Genomic DNA, 13,294 nt, shown 5'->3' with positions numbered 1-13,294 from the left:
TTTAACCTATTTCTATGCTCTATCCTTAAAAGCTTGCCAAGGTACTCTCAGAAAACAATCAGGATTGTGTTGCATGCAATAAATCCAGGGTCACAGTCCAGGTGGTCTTAAAATCAGTACTAGATTATGAATTTCACTACAGTGAACTGAGCCTATTCCTGGAATTGCGCACAGATCAATAGATTTCCCTACATAGGGGAATGGGTATTGTTTTAGAGTCAATCAAATCGGGGGGGGGGGTTACTTTACCTTCCCGTGGTCGAAACAGTGACAGCAGCAGAAGCATATCTTTCAAGTTGAGAAGTGCCTTTTGAATGTCATTGTTTTATTTTTCTTTTAAATTTTGTGTTTCACAGACATTGGCAGCTGGCTGGAGCTCTTTGGTTTCCAGTTACATAACGTACTACCTGGATTTCCCAAACCAGAACTCGAAAACATGGAATTAACTTATGAGCTTCTTCAACTTCAGACAAAAACCCAAGAGTGGGATCCTGGAAAGGTCAGTACAAATTTTAGCAAGAAGAAAGAAAGAAAAAGAAAAAAAAGAAAAAACAGAATATCATCTAATAAAAAAAAAAGATGATTTCTTTAAGGGGATTTTGAATGATGTATGAGGAGCCATCTGTAAGGAAAAGATCAGGAAAGTGGAGCTTTGAAGGGAGAAACTAGTAGATTACTGGTGACAGCACAAAGGAATTGGATGTCTTACATTCTAAAATCAGCTAGCAATAGCAATGATGGATTCTATATGGAAAAAAAAACTGCCAAATTAAGAAGTGTGCCTTAAGATCACAAAATAACATAATAAAATTGTTTTTGATAAAGAAAGTCATATACAGGTATAATAAACAAAGATATTACATTTTATAGTGATAAAGTCTTGGAGAACTGTGAACACTGAAACAGGAGATGTTGGCAGAGGAGGACTATGAGATACAAATAGAAAGGAAAAGGAAGGAAGAAAACAAACCTGAAGTTTGGGTAGAGAAACTTGACATTTAGGTCAAAATTATAAAGGAAAGGAAATTCTAAGTAGATAGATATTGTAGACCTATTTCTTTTATAAGAATTTATGATACATACAGTTTTATAACTAAAAGTCATTTTTAAAAACTGTCAATAAATAAATGTTAAAATGTTTTTTAAAATATTGGCTACTAAGAGGGTTATTAGTCTTTTTTCTTGTTTCTTAGCAAGTTTGAAAGTTGTCCAAGTAGGAAAAATATGTTAAGTATATGTAAAAAGATGAGCATGTGTCTTTCATATTTTCCAGGGTTTTTTTCAGTTAATTATAAGACCATAAGTGATTGAGAGCAGGCACTATGCTTCATACATTTTTTCCAATCTCCAAATGCATAATGTATCGCTCTATGTGCAGTAATTACATCTAGTTAGTGTCAGTTACTTTGCTGAACTTAAGATCTATGTTTTGAGGGAGCAGGACTATTTAAAATTCCTTCTAGGCTCCCTCCCTCCAAAGGTCAAGGAGCATTGAAGAAGGGGCACAAAGATCATAAGAAGCAGAGGTTAGAGGGACTGCTACAAAACACTGTGTATTCTGAACATGACAGGCAGTCACAGTCACAAACTCTCAATGTCTCTGGTTGTCTACACCAGAACTATCAGTCTAGTCAATGTTCCAACATGGAGATGGGGCTCACAAGGCCCCAATCCTAGTTGAGAACCTATAGGCATTCAATGACTACCAGGGGAGGGGTGAGTTTTTCTCAGGTGTGAGTTGTCCATGCTATGGTGGATGGTCCTATACCTTCATGCATGGGGCAACACCATTTGGACTAATCAGAGCCAGTACAATATACAAATATAAGAGGATATAAGTTGGGAGTATGATATGGGAGGATGTATCTGGGAAAAGATTGGAAGTGAGACGTAAGGAGTGGATTTGATAAGCATAAAATATATTCATGTTGAATGGGGGGATTCTTTTTTTCAGAAACTGGCTACCACAAGTAAGTGCTGAAAAGGAAAAAAACAAAAACAAAGTTCTTTGTAGCTATGAAATTGTAGAACACCGTGTTTGAATGTATTTTCTGACACTCAACTAAAACAAGATGTAAGACAACTGAGAAATCACTACCTGTTAGCCATCTGTTTTCCCAATATTTGATGTAGATATTCCAGGGGTTTGTTTTGATAATGACTAAGTGACAGCTTTAGAGAAGGAATCAGCCCTTGCCAGCCTTGCCTTTCCAATAACCACCAGGCATACAGCAGTGGTCTAACCCTGTGCCTTCTTTCCTAGATGATCCTGGGCATTCAGTGTGAGCTCCAGAAACAACTAAGGAATTTCATTTCCTTGGATCAGCTTCCTATGACTCCTCAGTACAATGAGGGGAGGTGTCTTGAAGGAGGGAAACAGCCGAGGTTTGCTGCTGTCCCTTCTGTCTTTGGGAAAGGTATCAAATTTGCCATCAAAGAGGGCATAGTGACAGCTGATATTATAGGAGTAGCCAATGAAGATAGCAGGCGTCTTGCTGCCATTCTCAACAATGCTCATTACCTGGAAAACCTGCATTTTACCATAGAAGGGAGGGACACTCACTACTTCATTAAGCTCGGGTCTCTGGAGGAAGACCTGGTGCTCATCGGTAACACTGGGGGGAGGCGGATTCTGGAGAATGGTGTTAATGTCACTGTGTCTCAGATGACGTCAGTGTTGAATGGGAGGACTAGACGGTTTGCAGATATCCAACTGCAGCACGGAGCTCTGTGCTTCAATATCCGGTATGGAACGACTGTCGAAGAGGAGAAGAACCATGTGTTGGAGATGGCCAGACAGCGCGCAGTGGCCCAGGCCTGGACTCAGGAGCAGAGGAGGTTACAGGAAGGGGAAGAAGGGACTCGGGTATGGACAGAGGGAGAAAAGCAGCAGCTTTTGGGCACCGGGAGGGTGCAGGGGTATGATGGGTATTTTGTCTTGTCTGTTGAGCAGTATTTAGAACTTTCAGACAGTGCCAACAATATTCACTTCATGAGACAGAGTGAAATAGGCAGGAGGTAACAAAAGAAATCTCTGCCTTTGCGTCACCAAAGACTGCCTGTTTTTAAAACAAAACAAAACAAAACAAAACAAAAAAAGGTTTATTGTATTGGTTTTCTAGATCAGAACTCTGTATATGTAAATATGGAGGAAAAACATATCCAACTGCCTTTCAATGTGACAGAAGATGGTATTTTAATATTGTTTGTTTAAACTCTTTAAGAAAAATGACAGAGATTTTTAGTTCTCGTGTGGCAGTATTCAAAAGAACACAAGCTGAACTCAAACAGCTAACCCAAATGTTTTCAAAAAGCACCACGTTCAATTTGTTGAGCCATGCTTATGTTCAACCACATATAAAGAACCCAAGGCTCTCAATTTCTATTGTGACACCAAGGTTCACATTGAATTGTTGGCAGAACTTACAGGCTACTTTAAAATGTGGTGCAATAGTATTTAATCCTTGCATCTCAAAAGACTGCCAGCCCCTTCACATTGTCCAAATCTGTTCTAGGAAACTTAAAAGGAAATCTAAAATGTCTTCAAACACCATCTCCTGGAGTCAGAAACTGTTTTCCCTCCTTTTCTGATTTTTCCTCCTTGCCTGTTAAAAAGTAAATGCCATGTTGTTGTGCTGTGTTTTGGCGTGTGATGGCTGGCTTCAGTCTACCATCCCTTACTGTGAGTGCAGTAAGCAGGCTGGAGAGCCGCTGATTTGCTTGTGTGTACGTGATACCAAAGCAGCTGGTCGATGTGACCTCTCTCACATAATCTGTTTTGACTCAATTTTTTCTCCATTTGCCCAGCTGTATTGGCATCGTGTAAACATAGCTTTTAGTAACCTGGGTAGGAATTTCTCCTTTATATATAGGATGTGCTTTGGTCATAGTTTCACATTAGTAATTCAGTATTTATACACTAATCCAATGGTTTGTGCACATGAAAGGTAATATACTAAAATGGATGGTTCTGATACAAGAAAAGAGGCTTTAACAGGTCTATGTGCCTGTGAAGCTGAGAAACATATTAACTACTGCTGCAGAAATTCCTGAGAGCCAAAACCTTAGAAACAATAGACCTTGCATTACAGTGAAAATGAGATGAAAGCCAACATAACTATAGTTGCTGCCTCATCATTTCCTCCCACTTAGAGTCATCTTTCAAATGTACGATTTTGTATTGAATCTCTCCCAGCCATATGCAGAAAATTGAATTAAGTGAATCCTTTCCAACTTAAAGCATTTCATCTAATTACCGAGGGGCAGACTAGTTTTTCACCAATGTAATTTATGTGATTAGTTTACTTCTCTGTCTTTAATCCACATATGTTTGTTTCATAATTTTTCCACCTTGGAAAATAACTATTTTCAGGAGGGGTTGTTTGTTCCATAGTCACTCAAAATTTAGAGACATGTCAGGGTTAATATTAATAGCTGCTGCAGTTTTCTCAATCTCTTATGAATCCTGCAGTAAAAGAAGCCACTTGGTGAGCTGAGAGATTTGTGCCCATTGACAAAGAGGCAGTTTATAAAATGCTGTGTAATTGCAAGTTGCTGCAAATGAAAATTCATGACAGCACAGTGTGCCCAGTAGAAAATTCCCAGGAGCCAGCTTCCACCCTCGCATCACCCGATGAACATTTGCTATGTCTGGAGGAGAATTTATGATTGACTGTTCATTTAGATTCTTTCCAGCTACTACCTAAATACAATATGGGGTCATTGGCCTGCTTGTAATGACAGTTGCATTGAAAATATGCAAAGTCAGAGTCCAGGCTCATGTTAAGATGATTTCCTTTTTTTAAGAATCTGACTCTCATTATACAAAGAATGAGGGAGAGGGACCCCAGCAAATAGTAGGGGAGGGCGTATTGAAATATATCATTGTGAAAACCTTCAGGTTCAGATCATCACATACATGCAGTGAGAACAGGGGAGGAAGAGAGAGAGAATCCATAATGAACTCATCATTTATCTTTGTAATTGGAAGCACAGCAGCTCAAGATATTGTTAATCCAGACTAAAATCCCAGGGTAGGGTTTTCCCCGAATCAGGCTTGTGTCCTCAGTACAGTATTCACAATGGAATATTTACAAGTTTTGCAAACATGTTGAAAATTTGAATACCTCCACACCAACCTAAAAATAGATCTTAAGTTCCTAGAACCTCTGACATTCTTTGAAGTCAATGGGAAAATAATTTGTTAACTGTACATAAAAGTGCATTCTTAAATGTGGTGTATTTGTATCACTAACCCAATGTGTCAATCTTGGAGCCTATTTTGCTTCTATTTTAAGTGATTGCGCTATTTTGCAACTCACTAGTGATGTATCATTTTCAAACCGATTTAAATATCCATTAGGAAGAAATATTTGGAACTATTCCTTAATAGTAATTACCTTGAACTGTGCAATTCTAGTTTGTAATATGTATTTAGTTAGTTTGTGCCTTTGGTTACCTAAAGTTATATTTGTATTATATTCAGGAAATGCACTTTTTATCACTTACAACTGTGGTTTTAATACTGCCTTGAAATATTATTGTTCTCTTTACAACTCCTAAAGTTTTGAGGAGGAAAAGAAAAAAAAAAACCAAAAGGTTTTTAGTATAACAAGTTGCAAATCAAAGAGAAACATTTTGGCATTTCATAAAAAGAACATGGAAATATTAAGTATATTGCTTCCTGTTGGCAGGGTAAGAAGGATTGCTTTCACTGAGTTTTAGTTCTGAAGTTTGAATGAGAGGACAAATCATTTGTGTTTCCTGATGACAGTGCAGCTTTGAAGGGAAAAGAAATGCATGAAATTTCTCACATGCAAAAGACAGGTGGCTCACATGACACAGCTACATACCACTCAAGCAGGTTAAAGTGAGAAGATAGTATTTGATGCTCCTGTGAGGAACATTCTGGGAGGGATACAGGAAATACTCTGTGATTGCTTCTTTTCCTTAGGCCCATTTCATTGGTGTGATTTTGGGTTTGAACTTGATTTACTGTTGCACTCTAGAGATCCAAATGAGCTGAAAAGTTCAAAGGTTAAGAGGTATTTAAATCCAACTATTTTCAGTTGTCATTCCAACCGCTGTTGATTAGAAGCAAGATTCTGGAAGGAAAGAGGAATACTGCTCAATTCACTCTCTCACCAGAACACTTGCCATAGAAATAAGCATATGTTTTATTTTTCAACCCAGCAAAATAATGTATAAAATAAGGATGCCATTTATTCTCAAGCCACCTAGGAGTTCTATAATATATAGACTGCATATATATGAAATAATATATACAACATAGCCAAATATATGAAAACTTGACAATGTATAATTTGCAATTCACATACTACCTACATAGAGAGGTATAACATTCCGTTACAACTTCCCTTAGAATTTTAGTTTCCATCACTTATTTCTGCATTTCCTTTTTCTCTTGCTTTCCCACCAGACCTGTTCCCACAGTAACTTTACCAGAGAGTCCAGGCAAAGTTTTTGCGTTTCTGCAGATTTGTTTGTGTTAAGGTCAATTTAGTTCAATTGCGATGAAAAGCAGAAGTATAATCATAAAGTATCAAGAAAAATTGGAGGGAATGGAGTGTATCATAGCTTGTAGGGAAACATGTGGCTATAGATTGGGTGTACCATTCTTGTTTTCTTGGAGGAACACACATATACATAGAGACCTGCCTGATACTTCAGATCTCAGACTGCTCTTCCACAGCCTTCTGTAAGGTTCTTTATTCTGCAAAGAAAAGAAAACAAACAAAAAAAGAGCAAAAGAACAAAAACAGAAAAAAAGAGAAAAACAAAACAAAACAAAAAAACAGTAATAATTCAACCACAAAACGGTGACTTATTTCAGTGTGTCCTTTGTGTGAAAGCTGTTAAGGACCAAATATACTACTGTGTTACTGTGTATAAGAAGAAATCGCTTCCTAAACAGTAATTGAACATACTTAGAGTTAAACTTGCTGTGGATTTTGTCTTGGCAGTTGTCATCTTACATTATTTGTCAAAGGAAATGTGTTTGGCAGTTAAAAATCTTTCCTTAGATTTAGTGGTGGACTTTAACCTCTTAAATAAATGTTAGTATATCAGATTGTGTCCTTGAAAAATATTTTACGTGTATGAATCATGACAGTGTCTAAATCTTTACTGTTCTTCTGGCAAAAGCATCAGTAAGAGAAACGGTGAAAAGGAGAAGTCCAGCCTTTCTGTCAGAAAAGGACTCTTTTTAGCTGCTTCCTTTCTCATGAAAAGTAAAGATGTTTACAGTGTATGCCAAGATTTTCAGTTTCTATGTAACAACAGTTAGAGGTTCTAATCATACTGAAAATTGTGTTCTAATGGCCTGAGCCGTGTTGCTAGGAAACAATAGGTTCCAATTTTGTATTCCTGCTCTCCTGTGCTGAAAAGTGACTGGATACTGTACAGGTTCATGTTCTCTGGCTGCAGTTCCATGGTCTTTTGCATTTTGCTCTGGCTTTCAGGCCAGAAGCATGCATTTTTTTCTACAAGAGCATCACAACAACATGCTGTAAATACTTAAAAGTTAAACATTATGTGTCAATATTTGAAAGAAAAGTACTTTGAATATTTCATTTTTAAAAAATAAAATCGCAAATGAACATTGTGTCCCATTTTATTTCATGCGCCAAACTGCATCCCCAAGTCAATCTGCTCAACTGAGATAGGAAAGGGGGCTCTTTGGCAGGAAACAATGAAGGCCACAGGATTTTGAAAATGTAGGTGCCGAAATCAGGAAGGCACTGATGCTAGGCAGAAGTCCCTTCATTTTTATTTTTCATACAAATGAGATCAGTGACACAAATGATCGCCTAATAAACAAACCAGAGTGTCTGCAGTGAATTTAAATACCTCCAGGTTATGGCTTTTTCAAAAGGCTTGCTCTCTTTTTCTGGTGCCTTCCTCAGCAATAAAGAAAAATTTAATAAAAACAGAATAACCTGGTGATGGAGAGCTAGAAGACCATGATATCTTAATGCATTGCCAAAATAAAAGGATGTTTGGAGGCAGAAGTGACAATCATGACAGACTATAAAAAGAAACAACAGCTCCACATAAGCCCTACACTACAGGTTTTGACAATTAATATTTTTTATGTACTTTTCATACAGAGACATTTGTAAATGAGACTGGAAATCTGGCCAATAGGACTTCGGATATTTGACGTGATAGTAACGGCATCCATATGACTATATAACATTCCTTACTGAAATTTGCAATTTACAACACTTCAAAATGCCCTCCTGCTTTTTCTACTGGTTGCTTATATATAATCTATCACTGACATATATAGCATTATATTTATATGTACACATATAGGAATATATATTACATATACATATATAGGACATCACATATACAATGTAAACTATTAGCAAGACAGCACTGAAACAACCAAACCTGACGACTCCCTGGGTGGCTGTCATTGCTATCTCTTGAGAGACAGAGAGAATAGCAAAGGGCAGAGAAAGCCTTACAGTATTTTTGAAAGTGATGGGTGTTGCACTGAGAAGGAGCCTGGAAGTTAGAGTAGATGGAGGAGGGTGTGCACCAGAAGAGCTACGGTTTGGGGATTGGCTAGCATGGGAACTAGATGCCCAGCTGTCAGAGGTAGCCAGCTATACTGGCAAATAAAGGAAGTAGGGTTCCTCCAGCCCAACAGATGCCCACACATCACTAGTTTCTAAGGAATGTTGATTTTAGGCTTTTGTTCATCAGCCATCAATCCTTCTGCTTAGCCACAGTTCAGTCTAAGCTGAGCCCAGGCTGTAATTTAGACATTCTCAGTAGTACTGCCATTTAGGGGACCCACTTTGGACCTAACATACACATGGAGAGAAAATGACTTAGGAGAAGATAGCCTTGTCTTAATATAAAGGAGGAAAGTTTTTACTTTCACCTGAGGATTTTTTTTTCAAATTGTGCCTTCTAACTGGCTCTTGTATTTAAAAAGAAAAATGGCAGGAGCCCCACTTTAACAAACATCTGTCTGTGTTCCTTCACTGTTCACTTTTACCTTTCATATTTGAATATGCATGCACACACTTTGTACTATTACTAAAGTCATGGAATCCTAGTGCTTCAATAATCCAGTGAGATGACTAAGATTTAATTGGCAACTTGGCAGATGCCATAAAGGTATCAGACTGACTTAACTACTAAGGTCACACAGACTATGAGTGACAAAGATGAAAAGAAAATGCAGCTCTCCTGCATTCCTGCTTCTTCTACTCCACCACCAAATAGGGCATCGCCACCTATGGTCTTGTGAGAAGGCAAACAAATTTCAGGGCTTGGGTAGAGTCATCAAGGTGTGTGTTCGGGGAGGGGGACATTCTGTGTGTTATGTAGAGGGGTTCTATCGATCCAATTTGTCACATTTGTTACATCAAAACATGTTCTTTTAAAAAAAAACGGTATTTTTAAAAAAACGGATCAATCAGTAGCATGTTTGAGTACATGCATGAGGTTCTGAATTCAATCTCCACAACACATATGGGGGGGGGAAGCTGGGAATTTAATGTGGGACCCACTCCCAAGCCTATCTTGGGAACACATACTGGACTAGATGGGGAAAGAAAAATGGACCAAAAAAATCTCATCGGTGGGTAGGAAAGAATGGGAGTAGAGAGGCTGATACAAGTGGTTATGAGAAGAGTTCGAGAAGAGAGGGGAATATGTTCAAAATTAATTAATTAATTAATTAAATACATGGTTGTTTTTGTTTGCTTGTTGTGTTTGTTTTGTTTTGTTTTGCTTGATAGCACATACTTGTAAGCCCAGTACTGGTGAAGCAAGGACAAGCCGATTCCTGGGGTTCCCTGGCCAACCAACATAGCCTACATGGTGAGCTCCAGCCCAGAAAGGGAGCATGTCTCCAGAAAAAAATATACGTTGACAGTGCCTGAGGAAGGATATTTGGGGTGTCCTGTGGAATTCAATAACTATTCACCCAAAAAATAGGAATACACATACAACACACACACACATACACACACAATAAAAATTCAGCCTTTTACTAGAAATTTGGCCAGTGACCTCAAATTATGAAAGACTCCACACTAGCATAGCTTATCAACACCCATTACTTCAAACTGAAAAATACTAAGGTCCCATTTCCTGCAAGGACAGATACAGGTGACTCAGTCGAATTTATAGTGCCCTAACGAGAAAACCAGTTGTCTTGTAACCTTGAAACACTCAAGGGCAAATGTCGGTTTTATTATTAATAGACTTTGGATTCTGAGCTCAATAAAGTGAATCAAATAAAACATAGCCTAATGTCATAACATTCATAACAGCTTTAAAATGTTACTCACATTTTTAAATGATCCACTCTATCTAAGGAAAGAATACCTTCCATTCAGCCCTTTATTTGTACCAGATGGCTTCATCAGACATATTCGTGGTAGATTTATTCTACTTTTGAACTGAAACAAGGCTCCTTGCCTGTCACAGTCAATTACCTAAGTTTGTCTTCCTACTGACCTTATGCTTCTAAGAACAAATACCTGAAGAAACAGACAAGTATTTGATAAGCTGTCATATGTATTGTGAGCTTGCTGACACACTTTTAAAGAAGAGGTATATTCTTGGACATGCCCGTGTCAGATCCCAAAGAGACCTGGGATGAGTCTCACCCAGTTCGAGTAGCTCCTCCCAGCACTTCTCACCCTGCCCCCACACTAAACCTCTTCAGCCCAGGGGCTGGGCTTCCCACAGCCTAGCTTCCCTTTCCTACAGAACCTCAGCCACTTTGACCATGCTCTCCTGACCCTCCTCTCTTGGTCTTTTGGCTCCTGGCTTGCTTGATCTTGGCCTTTTTGACCTTTTAGCTCTCTCTCCTCTCTCTTTTTCCTCTCTTGCTCCCTGACTCTTTCTCTCCTCTCATTACCCTGTTCAATCTGGGTCCTTCCAGATGCCTCTGGCTGTACTATACAGCCTATATCTGCAAAGAGAAAGAAAGAAAGAAAGAAAGAAAGAAAGAAAGAAAGAAAGAAAGAAAGAAAGAAAGAAAGAAAGAAAGAAAGAAAGAAAGAGAAGGAGGGAGGGAAGAAGGAAGGAAGGAAGGAAGGAAGGAAGGAAGGAAGGAAGGAAGGAAGGAAGGAAGGAAGGAAGGAAGGGAAAAAAAGCTTCTCCTCGACGGTATCTAGGAGCACTCATGTCCTCATTTTCATTCAGAATGTGTATTTTTTTTTTACCTTCACTTGGCTTCTTAAAAGTATACCCGGCTACCACAGTACTATAGAACTAATAAGGGTATGATCTTTCTGTAAAAGTGCACCCTATTACATACTGGGAGATAACAAAATTACTCCTGTTCAAAAAGAGAAGGAATGGAATCAACTTGATGAGTCAAGTCCAACCAGAGGAGATGGATGGAGACACGTGCACTGGAGAGTTTGACCTAGTAAAATCAGAAAAGTTCTTAACTGTCTAGGGATTCATTCCAATAAAGTAAGATAGCCTTCTTCAGTGCTTTAATTTATTTACAGCAACTGTCTCTATATTTTATTTATCTGTTTGTTTGTTTGTTTGTTTGTTTGTTTGTTTTTGGGATAGGGAAAGGGTCTCTCCATGTAGCCCTGCCTACCTGGACCTCACTATGTATATGGGACTATCTGTATTTTAAATGAATATTTAAAAACAAACTCGGTAAATAAAATTTTCAATTACTTTATTTAAAGGTGAAGGCCACTAATGCATTTTCAGAACAGAGTTTTATAAAGGAACACTTAAATGCCACTCATATATTTAGTTATTCAGGAATGAACAGATTTCAGAGAGTTAAAGCACACACTAAAATCTAAATTCAAACTAAAGGATTTTAAAGATAGTTTTAGGTACTGAGGATGTAATTTGGCTGGTAGAGTGCTTGTCCAGCATGCACAAATTCCTGGGTTAAAGCCATGGTGCTGTACAAATCATCAGGTATTTGTACACACGCCTATAATATAAGCATTCAGGAAGTGAAAACAGAAGGATCCCAACTTGAAGGTCATCCCTAAGTACACAGCAAGCTGGAGATCAGCCTGGACTACATGACATCCTATAGTTAAATAAAGTATTTAAACGTATGTATTTTGTTTTATCTTAAAAGTAAACTACTTAACTTATATGCAAGTTAATGATGCTGTTATTTCAACAAATAGCAAGTTGTCCCCAGTGAGTCACTGTCACCATACTCCATCTCGGCATGCTCAAAGCATCCATGTCAAATGCTCCAGATGCATAACTAGCCCTGTCTCTTAGCAGTTCATGCATTCTTAACCAAGCTCACAAGATTCAGGGACCACTCAGAGTTCTAATGTATTAGTTTTCCTATGGATTTTGGACCAGAGTATTTATGCTGACTCAGCCTACCACTAAATACAAATGTACCTACATATTGGGAACTTCACTTACATATGTATCAACTTTTAAAGCCTCCGTTGTCTCTAAAGTTTTCTTTTCATTGTTTTTACCTTACTGTTTTCCTGTCCAAAAGGGCAGTGCACCGCCTGAAGGCATGAAACAGGTGTTTCTACTTCTGTGCCCCCAGTGCCCTATTATGCTCTTTGAGTGAATGAATTCTGTGAGCCCTGAAGCAACTTGGCATACTACCAATCACAAAAGCCATGGAAATATAAATGTGAGAAGACAACACTGCCTACAATTCAACTCTTACTTCAGCTTCACATGACTCAGAATCGCTGAAAATTAATGAAATCACAAGCTTTTGTGGGGTTGTCTAATTACAGATCAGTTGATCATGAGATGCAGCCACAGGAGGTCCCTTCCAAATACATTTCTGCTTGCAGTCGAAACGACTGGGGCACAGATATATGAAAAACAAAAATTCATTGCATCATTTCATCAGCTCTCTAACATAATTTCAAAACCTGTAGCATCAAGTACAATAAACATTTAAAGCCTTCTTAAAATATAGGCTTGTAAATTCCAGTTTGCTCTGCAGGCTTATTTTGTTTTTGAAGAAGGGTGTCCTGTAGCCAAATGATACTAAACTCCTGATGGCCCCACTTCCATCTCTCTAGTGCTGGAATGAAAAGTATGCCTTACTACACCCCACTAGACCAAAGATTTAACTGTCTTAGCAGAAGAACTCTAAGCAAGAAGGTCGATTTCAAGTTTAAACAAATAGTCTTTTCTCTTTATCTAGTACTTCTTTGAGCACACACCTTCATAAATCCCAAAAGAAGCCTTGGGCACCACAGCTATTATATCTGTACACCAACCACCTTGGTACCATGAAGTCAAGCAAGACGCTTGCAAATCA

The 13,294-nt window shown here is 38.3% G+C and overlaps 1 protein-coding gene across 2 annotated transcripts in view; it reads left to right on the top strand.

Moving 5' to 3' along the window:
* Positions 1-7,606, top strand: part of Tenm1 (teneurin transmembrane protein 1) — an 889,421-nt gene extending 881,815 nt beyond the window's left edge. For both annotated transcript variants that reach the window (XM_029473263.2, XM_029473264.2), the window contains 2 exons: positions 357-499; positions 2,264-7,606. In XM_029473263.2, coding sequence (XP_029329123.1) covers positions 357-499; positions 2,264-3,022 — 902 coding nt within the window. In that variant the 3' untranslated portion in view covers positions 3,023-7,606. The remainder of the gene's footprint in view (positions 1-356; positions 500-2,263) is intronic.
* Positions 7,607-13,294: the final 5,688 nt, after the last annotated feature.

This window comes from Mus caroli, unplaced genomic scaffold (assembly GCF_978045245.1).
Source record: "Mus caroli unplaced genomic scaffold, Mus_caroli_1 scaffold_5, whole genome shotgun sequence".
Classification (NCBI taxonomy): Eukaryota; Metazoa; Chordata; class Mammalia; order Rodentia; family Muridae; genus Mus; species Mus caroli.
Note: the sequence above shows the minus strand (reverse complement) of the source record. Positions and strands in the feature narration are given on the sequence as shown.